General features: G+C 40.4%; 3 protein-coding genes across 4 annotated transcripts; 2 read left to right on the forward strand and 1 right to left on the reverse strand.

The window, feature by feature from the left end:
• Nucleotides 1-267: 267 nt before the first annotated feature.
• LOC125215148 (probable polygalacturonase) lies at nt 268-2,283 on the forward strand. 2 transcript variants are annotated; one of them, XM_048116477.1, is made up of 5 exons: nt 268-384; nt 457-901; nt 988-1,162; nt 1,236-1,306; nt 1,386-2,283. In XM_048116477.1, the coding sequence occupies exons 1-5, from the start codon at nt 310-312 to the stop codon at nt 2,108-2,110; spliced, it is 1,491 nt and encodes a 496-aa protein (XP_047972434.1). In that variant the 5' UTR covers nt 268-309; the 3' UTR covers nt 2,111-2,283. The 2 variants fall into 2 exon arrangements, with proteins under 2 accessions (XP_047972434.1, XP_047972432.1); XM_048116475.1 differs by having other exon boundaries at nt 325-901.
• Nucleotides 2,284-2,321: 38 nt separating this feature from the next.
• Nucleotides 2,322-5,153, reverse strand: LOC125215149 (mitogen-activated protein kinase homolog MMK2-like). The gene is made up of 6 exons (XM_048116478.1): nt 4,897-5,153; nt 4,576-4,705; nt 4,331-4,468; nt 3,465-3,797; nt 2,815-2,998; nt 2,322-2,734 (listed from the first exon to the last, which is right to left on the reverse strand). Exons 1-6 carry the CDS (start codon nt 5,046-5,048, stop codon nt 2,562-2,564), a joined length of 1,110 nt encoding a protein of 369 aa, XP_047972435.1. The 5' UTR covers nt 5,049-5,153; the 3' UTR covers nt 2,322-2,561.
• A 605-nt stretch (nt 5,154-5,758) lies between these two features.
• On the forward strand, nt 5,759-8,390 carry LOC125217005 (ankyrin repeat-containing protein BDA1-like). Its single transcript, XM_048118823.1, has 2 exons — nt 5,759-6,306; nt 7,412-8,390. Exons 1-2 carry the CDS (start codon nt 5,800-5,802, stop codon nt 8,252-8,254), a joined length of 1,350 nt encoding a protein of 449 aa, XP_047974780.1. The 5' UTR covers nt 5,759-5,799; the 3' UTR covers nt 8,255-8,390.
• Nucleotides 8,391-12,810: the final 4,420 nt, after the last annotated feature.

Consider the following 12,810-nt stretch of genomic DNA (forward strand, 5'->3'; position numbering starts at 1 on the left):
GCTTTTCTTACTGAACTAAACCAATTTTTTGTTTCAAGGTATAAATCCACACTTGGTTTGGACTAAAAACAGTTATACAAATGAAGAAATAATTAGAGTATTTTTTCTCTAAAATGTGAATTGAATATTGAATTTGAATAGTCAAATTAGAGGAATGATGTAAAGACAAATCTTGTACCTACATAGAAAGGGTAACAAATAAAAGTAATTAATCAAAATTAGTTTTGTTTCCATTCTACTCATATTTATTTACAGCAAGAACATCAACTGCCCCTCTCTCTCTATCTCTAGCCAAAATAAATACAGTATATGGTCTCTCTCAAACACATCCACACCCACACCCAAACACACAAAAAGATGCACAGAATAGTCACAAATTTGCAGGTAAACCAGCTCTCCCACTCCCTCACAAAAACCTCAACATTTCATTTCAAATACTACTACATTTCTTTGCAGGCAATTCATGTCATATTGGTTCTTGCTGCCACGTTTCCGCTGAGATCAACCGCCGGGCGGTTACACAGCCATGATAACTTCCGGTACTGCGCCATAAGCTGCCGTGCTATCGGCGCGTCCCTGACGGATTTCGGAGGAGTCGGAGACGGGACGACGTCGAACACAAAAGCCTTCCAGGCAGCCATCAGCCATCTCGGGCAGTACGCGGAATATGGCGGATCCATGCTGTTTGTTCCCCCGGGAAAGTGGCTCACCGGAAGCTTCAACCTCACCAGCCACTTCACTCTCTTCCTGCACAAAGATGCTGTTCTTCTCGCTTCTCAGGAAGAGAGTGAATGGGCTGTGATAGAGCCACTGCCATCCTACGGCCGAGGGCGAGACACCGAGGGTGGAAGGTACATCAGTCTAATCTTCGGCACAAACCTTACCGATGTTATTATAACAGGTCAGATATTCATACTACTACGATCAACTTAAGGCCATGTTTGGTAGGGTAGATAATACGATGTAAAAGATTTTTTTTTTTATCAGGGGACAACGGCACAATTGATGGTCAAGGGGAGTCATGGTGGAACAAATTTCGCAAGGGAGAACTACAATACACTAGGCCTTACCTCATCGAAATCATGTATTCGGAGAATGTTCAGATATCCAACTTGACTCTGCTTAACTCGCCTTCCTGGAACGTCCACCCTATCTACAGCAGGTTGAGGCTCACTTCTTGTCTGTCTGTGTTGTTTTCCATCAGATTCAGTGCTGATTTTTATATATATGTGCAGCAATGTGATAGTGCAAGGCCTAACGATTCTGGCGCCTGTAAAATCTCCGAATACAGATGGTATCAATCCAGGTATGCAACAGAAACAAACATTGCATATGCATCAAGTAGAGTGCAGAGTACTAATTTGTGTAAATGGACAAACCAACAGATTCTTGCACCAACACTCGGATTGAGGACTGCTACATCGTGTCTGGGGACGACTGCATTGCGGTGAAGAGTGGCTGGGACCAGTACGGGATCGCGTTTGGGATGCCAACCAAGCAGCTGGTGATCAGGAGGCTCACTTGCATATCCCCAGACAGCGCTGTGATCGCGTTGGGGAGTGAGATGTCGGGAGGGATTGAGGACGTGAGAGCGGAGGACATCCTCGCCATCAATTCAGAGTCGGGCGTTCGGATCAAGACAGCTGTCGGGAGGGGCGGGTATGTCAAGGACATATACGTGAGAGGGATGACGATGAAAACCATGAAGTGGGCGTTCTGGATGACGGGAAACTACGGTTCTCACCCGGACAACAACTACGACCCCAACGCGTTCCCTTCGATCCAAAACATCAACTACCGCGACATGGTGGCTGAGAATGTGACCATGGCGGCTAGGCTGGAGGGAATCGCGGGTGATCCTTTCACCGGGATCTGCATATCCAATGTGACAATCGAGATGGCTAAGAAGGCGAAGAAGGTCATCTGGAACTGCACCGATGTTGAAGGGGTGTCGAGCAGTGTAGTTCCGAAGCCCTGTGATAAGCTGATGGACCAGGAATCGGGTTGCGATTTCCCCGAAGTGCCTTTACCTATTGATAATGTGGAAATACAGAGCTGTTATTACAGAAGGAAGTTTCCATTAGGTGATCATGTTCTCAAACATTTGTAATTTGAATACCCCACTAATTGCTGCTGTGTGAAGATCAGCATACCTGGATATCGACCGCATGTAGCGGCTGGTCTTGATCTTATCAGATTATATATATAAAGATCTGCTGTAATGACCTTGTTTAGTTCCAACAAATTTCAGCAAATATGCAGAATGCTTCCTTTGTCTTCCAACTTGAAAAAATCACATTTAGACATGAAATCTTAGCAAGTGTAGTAGTAATAAGGAGTAGCTCTTTGAATCAGTTACATTGGTAGTATATAAATACAGAGTCATCAAAATTACAATATTCATATTTTTAGTGATACAATACATGTCTGGAGGCATAACTTACACAAGTAACCATGGAGTAGAAAGCTGGTCGAAAGACGAAAGCCAGTACACCTTTTATACATACAACACAAAATTATCATAATACATAGAAACTACGCAATGTGGAAAAAGCACACAACTAACTGACTGGATCTGGATTAAAAACGAGTGATTCCCTCCAAATTAGATCCTTGACATTTTCTTCTGTTAATGATGGCTGCTCGAAATCAAAACTGAAAGGCGTGGAGCTAATTGGCTCGTCATTTATATCGTGAAGAGTGGATAGATACGGATGACAGATAGCATCATCAACTGTGTACCAAAATTTTGATGTCAGCAGATGAAAAACAATTAATTTGGACACTAAACTGGAAATGAAGGCTGTCTTTTACCAGTTATACGTTGGTCTGGATCAAAAACAAGCATCTTTGCTAGCAAATCCAGAGCCAGTGGTGACATACTTGGAAATCTTGCAGCAAAATTTTGTTTTGGGTACTGGGGCAGCTGTTTAACATATCTCCGTGCATTATCACTTCGTAGAAATTTTAGGCTTGCTTCATCGGGTGTGCCTAATAGCTTCAAAGAAAACGAGAAAAGACATGTTCGAAAATTAGAAGGTTATACCAAGGAATAAGGCAGCACTTCCCACAATCCACATCCCCATCTCCTTCATTTTCACCTTAAAACCAAGGAAAACAAAATTGCTAGCAAACATATTCAAACACATAGCTTTCACTTGGTAGTATTTTTTTCATATTCAACTACGTAATTTTGTTAAGAAACATGAAGCTACTAAGAACATCTAAATTTTAATTAGGTAGACTCCGTATGCAAGAATCATATAATATGATGATGAACTTTCTAAGTTTCCCTCTCCAATGTTGTTATAGATAATTGAAATTTCTCAATTGAAACCTGGTGCATAGTGAATCAGTGCAAGCAAAACCAATCAACCTTAAAAACTGGAGGATGAGTGAGTTTTTAATAAATCATAGAAAGAAATTGTTTTTCCTCAAAACACAAATCATCAATTTACAAGTACCTCAGTAATGAGCCTCAGCTGATGAACATAGTCTTTCCCTGGGAATAGCGGTTCTCGTGTCATTATTTCAGCAAGAATGCAACCAACAGACCATACATCAATTGCAGCAGTGTAGTCTGAGCAATTAAGGAGCAATTCAGGTGCTCGATACCAACGAGTGACAACATATTCAGTCATAAAATCTGTTTCAGATGTCGTTCTTGCCAACCCAAAATCTCCTATCTTAAGGTCACAGTTTGCGTTCAGAAATAAGTTGCTAGGCTTAAGGTCACGATGCAAGACATGTGCTGAGTGTACGTATCTCAATCCTCTTAATAGTTGGTATAGAAAGTACTGCAAATATAAACACAAACTATTAGCAAAACAAATTTCACAACAATCATACTGGGAAAAATTGGAACTTTACAGGAGCAATCTTAGAGAAATCAAATTTCCTTTCTTGGGTTAGCAATCAACTGAACTACTTAGCATGTCAAACAGCTCAACATTATATTCACTCATACTGTGTTCTCATTATGCTGCATATAGTTAAATCTTTGCGAACCGAAGAGTTTCATTTCATCGTTGATACTCATGAAGCAAATAAATTTTACTTAAATTTCTCCTCTTTTCATCGTCTAAAACTAAAATATCGATCTAAGTCCCTCTGTTTGACATGAACATGCATATCTATTACTCTATTAGAGAAACCAAAAACTCAAACAACTCAGTTTTCAAATCAACCATAGAGAAGCAATCATCTTTAAAAAAATCAACTTTTTTCATCGTCTAAAACGAAAATATCAAGCTAACTCCCTACATTCGACACGTGAGAAACCAAGCTCAAATAAGTCAGTTTTAAATCCACCATAGAAAAGCAAGCAGACCTGACAGTGATCATCTGTTAACGCTTGATCTGACCGGATAATCTGATGCAAGTCTGTATCCATCAGTTCATAAACAATGTACACATCGTTAAAAGCCTCCCTCCTTGGTGGCCTTATAATATCCTTGATAGCAATAAGCTGAGTTCAATTCACCGACAAAAACGATAATATAAAAATCAGGAAAAATCCACAAAATAAAAAGCTCATTCACAAGATCAACAAATACTACATAATTATGATCTCACGTTTTCGTGATCCAAATGGCGCAAGAGCTTAATCTCCCTCAAAGTCCTCTTGGCATCAATTCTGTTATCAAATGCGTTCCCAATTTTCTTAATTGCAACCTCCTCTTTCGTCTCCTTGTTCACAGCCGAACTACATCAATGATCAATCCAGAAAAAAAGAGATCAATCGACGACTTTTATCCTCTCTCTAAAACCTAATCAACACGACTTCTCTCCTACAGCGAACAATCAAGCTGACAATAAATGCTTAAATCTCTAAAATATCTACGAATTCATGTCCATACCAACTGATTAACACATCGAATTGACATTTTCACTAACCAGACGAGGCCGTAAGCGCCGCGGCCGAGAGGGCGAAGCGGAGGGACGTATTTACTGGACACCTCAAACAGGTTGCCGTAGAGATTGTAGCGCACGTACCTCCCGCCGTGCGTGAGCACTCCGGTGATATCAGGCTTGCTTTCTGGAGCCATGGAAGAATTAGTGGAGAGTTTGAAGGGGATGGAGGCTGCGTGGTTGAGTAATGGAGATGAGATTCACTGCGTTTGAGTTTTGAGTTTGAGTTTCACGAAGATGGAATGCAGTTTGAAATGTGAACATTTAATAAGGACTAATTTTTTGTTATTTATTAAAAATAGGTTAATAAATAACTCAATCCGTATTTAATCTTTTTTAGAATAATTTTCATTGCACTGCCAAATTTGCTATATTGTTTTTAGAAAAGGTAGGACGCTATAGAGATCGTTTTTTTAAACACTGGAGAAGTAAGGTATATAGCATACATGCATGCTACCCTTCTCTACACTTCGGTATCTCCTAGATAAACTAATAGTTATTGCAAACCATCAAGAAAGGTATAAGCAAAATTACCTCCATCTATAACCAATAGTCATATTTTTTATTGATAAGTTTTCTCTCAAGTAATGTGGGGTTGATTTCTCTAATAACAATTCTAAAATCGTTTGTTTCCTTTAGCAGAATGGCTTGCTTGATTAGTTCACCTTAATCACAATTAACGTGTACAGCATATCTACATAAACCCCAGATTATATAATGTAATGAATCCTTAATTGAAACTGTAACAACGACATTCAAACACAATATAAGTAGTTTGTAGCAACAATGGAGAATATAGAAATATGTGTGGGGGGCTGCCTTAGAGATGGCTGCTGCATAGAAAAAATATACTCGGTCATAAAAGATGACACGAAAGAGGTGAAGGAAATGGAAGAAGCCAAGTTTGAGGAGACTCCGCTCCACAAAGCGGCCGCGGCCGGGAACACGGAGGTGGCGTTGGAAATCCTGAACCTGATGCCGTCCCTGGGCAGGAAGCTGGACGGAGGGGGCTGGAGCCCCCTCCACCTGGCCATAGAGAGGGGTCACCGCGACACGGCGAGATTGATGGCGAGATTCGACAAGATGTTGGTGCGGGTGAAGGGCAAGGGCGGGATGACTCCGCTGATGCAGTGCGCGGCCCGAGCAGGCAATGAGGAGCACGAGGAGCGCAAGCTCCTTGCGCGGCTCTTGATCATTTGCCCGGAGTCGGTCACCGACGTCAATAACTTAAACCAGACTGTGGTTCACGTAGCGCTGGTGAATCGGAGGTGCAAAACCGTTAGCATGCTGGTGGACTGGCTGAGGAGGAGGAACCAGATCACCGCGGTTCTGTCCGTCAAGGATGTCAACGGCAACACGGCCCTGCATGCTGCAGCTCAATTTGGATGTCCAGGGGTCAGTCTTTTTTTTTGTTTCATTTACTTGTTATTTTTAGAACGTACTATCTCCGTCCCTGAAAGTTTGACACAATTTACCATTTCGGTTTGTCCCAGAAAGTTTGACACACTTCACTTTTTACTATTTTTGGTAGTGGATCTCATATTGCGCTAACTCATTCCTACTCATATTTTATTATATAACTAATACTTTAAAAGTAGGACCCACGTCCCACTAACTTTTTCAACTCAATATCCATTACATTTCTTAAAATCCGTGTCGGGTCAAAGTGATACAGGCATGTATTTGCCACACCACTAAATGATCATGTCAAGTTAGTTATATTAGTAATGCAATTAGTCTTAGTTGGTTTCCCACGTTTCTTCATAGTAGTGTAGATTAGGGTGTCCACTATACATGGCCGGGGCAAGCCACAAAGTGTGGCCAGGCCACAAAATCGTGGCCGGGCCACCAATGCCCATGTTTCCCACTATAGTGGACATGGCCAAGCCACCAAAAATTTTATTTTTTCCATTTTGTCTATATTTTAATTCTACTACAATTAAAAATTTCAAAATTTTTAGGTATAAATAGAAAAAACTTCGAATTTTTTTTAAAAAAAAAAAAAAAAAATTCTGAAAAGGGGGGAGGCGGAGCCGCGGCTCGCGCCCAAGCGCCGCGGCCAGGCCACGATCGTGGCGCGCCCACGTCCACCCCCTCCCCCCGCCGCGGCTGCCCACCCCCCGCACTATAGGGAGCCGCGGCTCGCGGCTCTCCCGTGGCCCGGCCGCGGCTCTTGTATAGTGGACACTCTTAGTTTCTATGTTTCATTATGCTCCATTATCTTAAGTAGTGTAGTAGTGGTTAGTTAATCATTTGTCTATAAATTGCTGTAAGCATTTGGCATTAAGCATAGAAGAATAGAAAAGTATATTTCCATTTCAATTAGTTTATCAAGTTCCTTTTCTTTAGTTTATAAGTTTTCTAAATTTCTATAATTAGTTATTTTGTTAGAGTTAGAATCCACTCGAAGGATTTAAGTTCATAACACAACGTGTGTCAATATTTGGGGGACGAAGATAGTATTATAAAACATACATATATAATTGCTTTGTTGTTGTAGGGGGCGGAAAAAATAGTGAAACTTGTGAAATTAAACAGACTGAATTCCGACAAGAAGACTGCTCTAGACCTTGCCAAAATGTACCATCAAACTGCAGTGAGAGAAATCTTAGAAGACAAAGGGGCTAAAGAAAGCAAGGACATTGAGGAACTAACAACAACCGACTACGTCCTCACCGAAGCAACCTTGCCCGAGAAAATATCCCGAGACTACTATTACCTCACGGCGCAGCTCACCCTGGAGATGCGCAACACCATCTTGGTGGTGGCCACACTCATCGTGGCGGCCACCTACCAGGGGGTGCTCCAGCCGCCAGGCGGAGTCTATCCCGCTCCCGACCCAGGAACAGAAACCCTAGCCCGCCCCAGTATGGGATTGGGGCGGAGGAGGCTGCTGCAGTTAGGGGACGACACGTGGAAGAAGCACGTGGCAGGGCAGATGGTGATGGAGAAGGCAAAATACAGGTACTTCATGCCGTCCAACACGTTCGCGTTCGCGCTGTCGGTGGTGATAGTGATATTCGTGGTCCCGGGTAATCCAGTGTTCTTGATCCTCCACGTCTGCTTGGTGTTCATGTGCATTAGCTATCTTCTGGCTCTGGACGCTATATCTTATTACACGGGCATCTCCGACATGATCTATTACATGTCGCTCTACGCCATTGTCGGGGCGTATGTCGTGAAGCTCCTGTATTATCCAGTGAAAGCGCTCCTTGTCGACGAGGATTGGTGGCTGCGGGGACTCAGTGTCAAATTTGCCAATCGGTTTAGCGGATCCAAAGGGAAATTCTCTGATGCTGTAATGAAGATGAAGAAGCAGCACACTGTGCTACGTCTTAATTGAAGGACATATTTTCTTTCATTATTCTTTTTATTTTTTTCTTTTGTTTTGTGTTTTTAGATGGATGTTAATTGTTAAGTGTGTGGATTGCCGCAATAAGATGTGTGATTAATGTGTTCAGATATGCTGTTTTGGTTGATCAGATTTACTACGTAAGGATTTTTTTATCACCGAAAAAAACTTATTAGTAATCTCTCCGTCCCAAGGTAGATGTCACACTTGGAAAATGATACGAGATTTTAGGAGATGTTATTTTGTGTGTTAAGTGATGGGAGAGAATATAATTTTATAATTGACGTGAGAGGGAATATTTTCCAAAGAAGAAATGTGACATCTTTTGTGGGATAAACTAAAAAGGAAAGTGTGACATCTACCTTGGGACGGAAGGAGTATATTTTAGGTATACAATAATTGAGATGCAATTACTAGCGTTTGGAAATTTTTAAAAATAACCACAAAAGGACGCAAAAGAAAGTTTTCCTAAGTTTGGGGAAAATTATTTTAATCTTTTGCTTTTTTTAGTACACTTCTATTTATGCCTCCTAATTTTAGTTGAGATACTAACAATAAATACACTTTATTTAGAATATTAAAAAGGCCATAACTTTCTCGTTACTCGTGATAATTGACCACTACAGGAGGCTTTGGAAACCTTATTCCATGGGTAACAGTTGGGTATTCTCAAAATTGGATTATCTCTCTGCTGTTTTTCTGAAAAACGGCCAAAGGTAGATGCCTTTGGATTTATTTAGAATATTAAAAATGCCATAACTTTTTCGTTACTCGTGATAATTGACCACTACAGGAGGCTTTGGAAACCTTATTCCATGGGTAACAGTTGGGCAATCTCGAAATTGGATTATATCTCTGTCGTTTTTCTGAAAAACGGCCAAAGGCTACTGCCTTTGGATTTATTTAGTATATTAAAAAGGCCATAACTTTCTCGTTACTCGTGATAATTGACCACTACAGGAGGCTTTGGAAACCTTATTCCTTGGGTAACAGGAATAAGGTTTCCAAAGACTCCTATAGTGGTCAATTATCACGAGTAACGAGAAAGTTATGGCCTTTTTAATATTCTAAATAAATCCAAAGGTAGTAGCCTTTGGCCGATCCTCAGAAAAATGACAGAGAGAGAATCCAATTTCGAGAATGCCCAACTGTTACCCATGGAATAAGGTTTCCAAAGACTCCTGTAGTGGTCAATTATCACGAGTAACGAGAAAGTTATGGTCTTTTTAATATTCTAAATAAATCCAAAGGTAGTAGCCTTTGGCCGATCCTCAGAAAAATGACAGAGAGAGAATCCAATTTCGAGAATGCCCAACTGTTACCCATGGAATAAGGTTTCCAAAGACTCCTGTAGTGGTCAATTATCACGAGTAACGAGAAAGTTATGGTCTTTTTAATATTCTAAATAAATCCAAAGGTAGTAGCCTTTGGCCGATCCTCAGAAAAATGACAGAGAGAGAATCCAATTTCGAGAATGCCCAACTGTTACCCATGGAATAAGGTTTCCAAAGACTCCTGTAGTGGTCAATTATCACGAGTAACGAGAAAGTTATGGCCTTTTTAATATTCTAAATAAATCCAAAGGTAGTAGCCTTTGGCCGATCCTCAGAAAAATGACAGAGAGAGAATCCAATTTCGAGAATGCCCAACTGTTACCCATGGAATAAGGTTTCTAAAGACTCCTGTAGTGGTCAATTATCACGAGTAACGAGAAAGTTATGGTCTTTTTAATATTCTAAATAAATCCAAAGGTAGTAGCCTTTGGCCGATCCTCAGAAAAATGACAGAGAGAGAATCCAATTTCGAGAATGCCCAACTGTTACCCATGGAATAAGGTTTCCAAAGACTCCTATAGTGGTCAATTATCACGAGTAACGAGAAAGTTATGGCCTTTTTAATATTCTAAATAAATCCAAAGGTAGTAGCCTTTGGCCGATCCTCAGAAAAATGACAGAGAGAGAATCCAATTTCGAGAATGCCCAACTGTTACCCATGGAATAAGGTTTCCAAAGACTCCTGTAGTGGTCAATTATCACGAGTAACGAGAAAGTTATGGCCTTTTTAATATTCTAAATAAATCCAAAGGTAGTAGCCTTTGGCCGATCCTCAGAAAAATGACAGAGAGAGAATCCAATTTCGAGAATGCCCAACTGTTACCCATGGAATAAGGTTTCCAAAGACTCCTGTAGTGGTCAATTATCACGAGTAACGAGAAAGTTATGGCCTTTTTAATATTCTAAATAAATCCAAAGGTAGTAGCCTTTGGCCGATCCTCAGAAAAATGACAGAGAGAGAATCCAATTTCGAGAATGCCCAATTGTTACCCATGGAATAAGGTTTCCAAAGACTCCTGTAGTGGTCAATTATCACGAGTAACGAGAAAGTTATGATCTTTTTAATATTCTAAATAAATCCAAAGGTAGTAGCCTTTGGCCGATCCTCAGAAAAATGACAGAGAGAGAATTCAATTTCGAGAATGCCCAACTGTTACCCATGGAATAAGGTTTCCAAAGACTCCTATAGTGGTCAATTATCACGAGTAACGAGAAAGTTATGATCTTTTTAATATTCTAAATAAATCCAAAGGTAGTAGCCTTTGGCCGATCCTCATAAAAATGACAGAGAGAGAATCCAATTTTGAGAATGCCCAACTGTTACCCATGGAATAAGGTTTCCAAAGACTCCTGTAGTGGTCAATTATCACGAGTAACGAGAAAGTTATGGCCTTTTTAATATTCTAAATAAATCCAAAGGTAGTAGCCTTTGGCCGATCCTCAGAAAAATGACAGAGAGAGAATCCAATTTCGAGAATGCCCAACTGTTACCCATGGAATAAGGTTTCCAAAGACTCCTGTAGTGGTCAATTATCACGAGTAACGAGAAAGTTATGGTCTTTTTAATATTCTAAATAAATCCAAAGGTAGTAGCCTTTGGCCGATCCTCAGAAAAATGACAGAGAGAGAATCCAATTTCGAGAATGCCCAACTGTTACCCATGGAATAAGGTTTCCAAAGACTCCTGTAGTGGTCAATTATCACGAGTAACGAGAAAGTTATGGCCTTTTTAATATTCTAAATAAATCCAAAGGTAGTAGCCTTTGGCCGATCCTCAGAAAAATGACAGAGAGAGAATCCAATTTCGAGAATGCCCAACTGTTACCCATGGAATAAGGTTTCCAAAGACTCCTATAGTGGTCAATTATCACGAGTAACGAGAAAGTTATGGCCTTTTTAATATTCTAAATAAATCCAAAGGTAGTAGCCTTTGGCCGATCCTCAGAAAAATGACAGAGAGAGAATCCAATTTCGAGAATGCCCAACTGTTACCCATGGAATAAGGTTTCCAAAGACTCCTGTAGTGGTCAATTATCACGAGTAACGAGAAAGTTATGGCCTTTTTAATATTCTAAATAAATCCAAAGGTAGTAGCCTTTGGCCGATCCTCAGAAAAATGACAGAGAGAGAATCCAATTTCGAGAATGCCCAACTGTTACCCATGGAATAAGGTTTCCAAAGACTCCTGTAGTGGTCAATTATCACGAGTAACGAGAAAGTTATGGTCTTTTTAATATTCTAAATAAATCCAAAGGTAGTAGCCTTTGGCCGATCCTCAGAAAAATGACAGAGAGAGAATCCAATTTCGAGAATGCCCAACTGTTACCCATGGAATAAGGTTTCCAAAGACTCCTGTAGTGGTCAATTATCACGAGTAACGAGAAAGTTATGGTCTTTTTAATATTCTAAATAAATCCAAAGGTAGTAGCCTTTGGCCGATCCTCAGAAAAATGACAGAGAGAGAATCCAATTTCGAGAATGCCCAACTGTTACCCATGGAATAAGGTTTCCAAAGACTCCTGTAGTGGTCAATTATCACGAGTAACGAGAAAGTTATGGCCTTTTTAATATTCTAAATAAATCCAAAGGTAGTAGCCTTTGGCCGATCCTCAGAAAAATGACAGAGAGAGAATCCAATTTCGAGAATGCCCAACTGTTACCCATGGAATAAGGTTTCCAAAGACTCCTGTAGTGGTCAATTATCACGAGTAACGAGAAAGTTATGGCCTTTTTAATATTCTAAATAAATCCAAAGGTAGTAGCCTTTGGCCGATCCTCAGAAAAATGACAGAGAGAGAATCCAATTTCGAGAATGCCCAACTGTTACCCATGGAATAAGGTTTCCAAAGACTCCTGTAGTGGTCAATTATCACGAGTAACGAGAAAGTTATGGCCTTTTTAATATTCTAAATAAATCCAAAGGTAGTAGCCTTTGGCCGATCCTCAGAAAAATGACAGAGAGAGAATCCAATTTCGAGAATGCCCAACTGTTACCCATGGAATAAGGTTTCCAAAGACTCCTATAGTGGTCAATTATCACGAGTAACGAGAAAGTTATGGCCTTTTTAATATTCTAAATAAATCCAAAGGTAGTAGCCTTTGGCCGATCCTCAGAAAAATGACAGAGAGAGAATCCAATTTCGAGAATGCCCAACTGTTACCCATGGAATAAGGTTTCCAAAGACTCCTGTAGTGGTCAATTATCACGAGTAA

This window comes from Salvia hispanica, chromosome 3, assembly GCF_023119035.1.
Source record: "Salvia hispanica cultivar TCC Black 2014 chromosome 3, UniMelb_Shisp_WGS_1.0, whole genome shotgun sequence".
NCBI classification, from domain to species: Eukaryota; Viridiplantae; Streptophyta; class Magnoliopsida; order Lamiales; family Lamiaceae; genus Salvia; species Salvia hispanica.

Excerpts from the sequence above, each read along its gene's own strand:
- LOC125217005 (XM_048118823.1), top strand. The coding sequence starts at position 5,800 with ATGGAAGAAGCCAAGTTTGAGGAGACTCCGCTCCACAAAGCGGCCGCG. Across the intron at positions 6,307-7,411 it reads CTCAATTTGGATGTCCAGGG|GGGGCGGAAAAAATAGTGAA; the intron begins GTCAGTCTTTTT and ends TTGTTGTTGTAG.
- LOC125215148 (XM_048116475.1), top strand. The coding sequence starts at position 358 with ATGCACAGAATAGTCACAAATTTGCAGGTAAACCAGCTCTCCCACTCC. Across the intron at positions 902-987 it reads TACCGATGTTATTATAACAG|GGGACAACGGCACAATTGAT; the intron begins GTCAGATATTCA and ends TTTTTTTATCAG. Across the intron at positions 1,307-1,385 it reads TACAGATGGTATCAATCCAG|ATTCTTGCACCAACACTCGG; the intron begins GTATGCAACAGA and ends ACAAACCAACAG.
- LOC125215149 (XM_048116478.1), bottom strand. The coding sequence starts at position 5,048 with ATGGCTCCAGAAAGCAAGCCTGATATCACCGGAGTGCTCACGCACGGC. Across the intron at positions 4,706-4,896 it reads GGCGCTTACGGCCTCGTCTG|TTCGGCTGTGAACAAGGAGA; the intron begins GTTAGTGAAAAT and ends TCATTGATGTAG. Across the intron at positions 3,798-4,330 it reads TAACAGATGATCACTGTCAG|TACTTTCTATACCAACTATT; the intron begins GTCTGCTTGCTT and ends TTATATTTGCAG.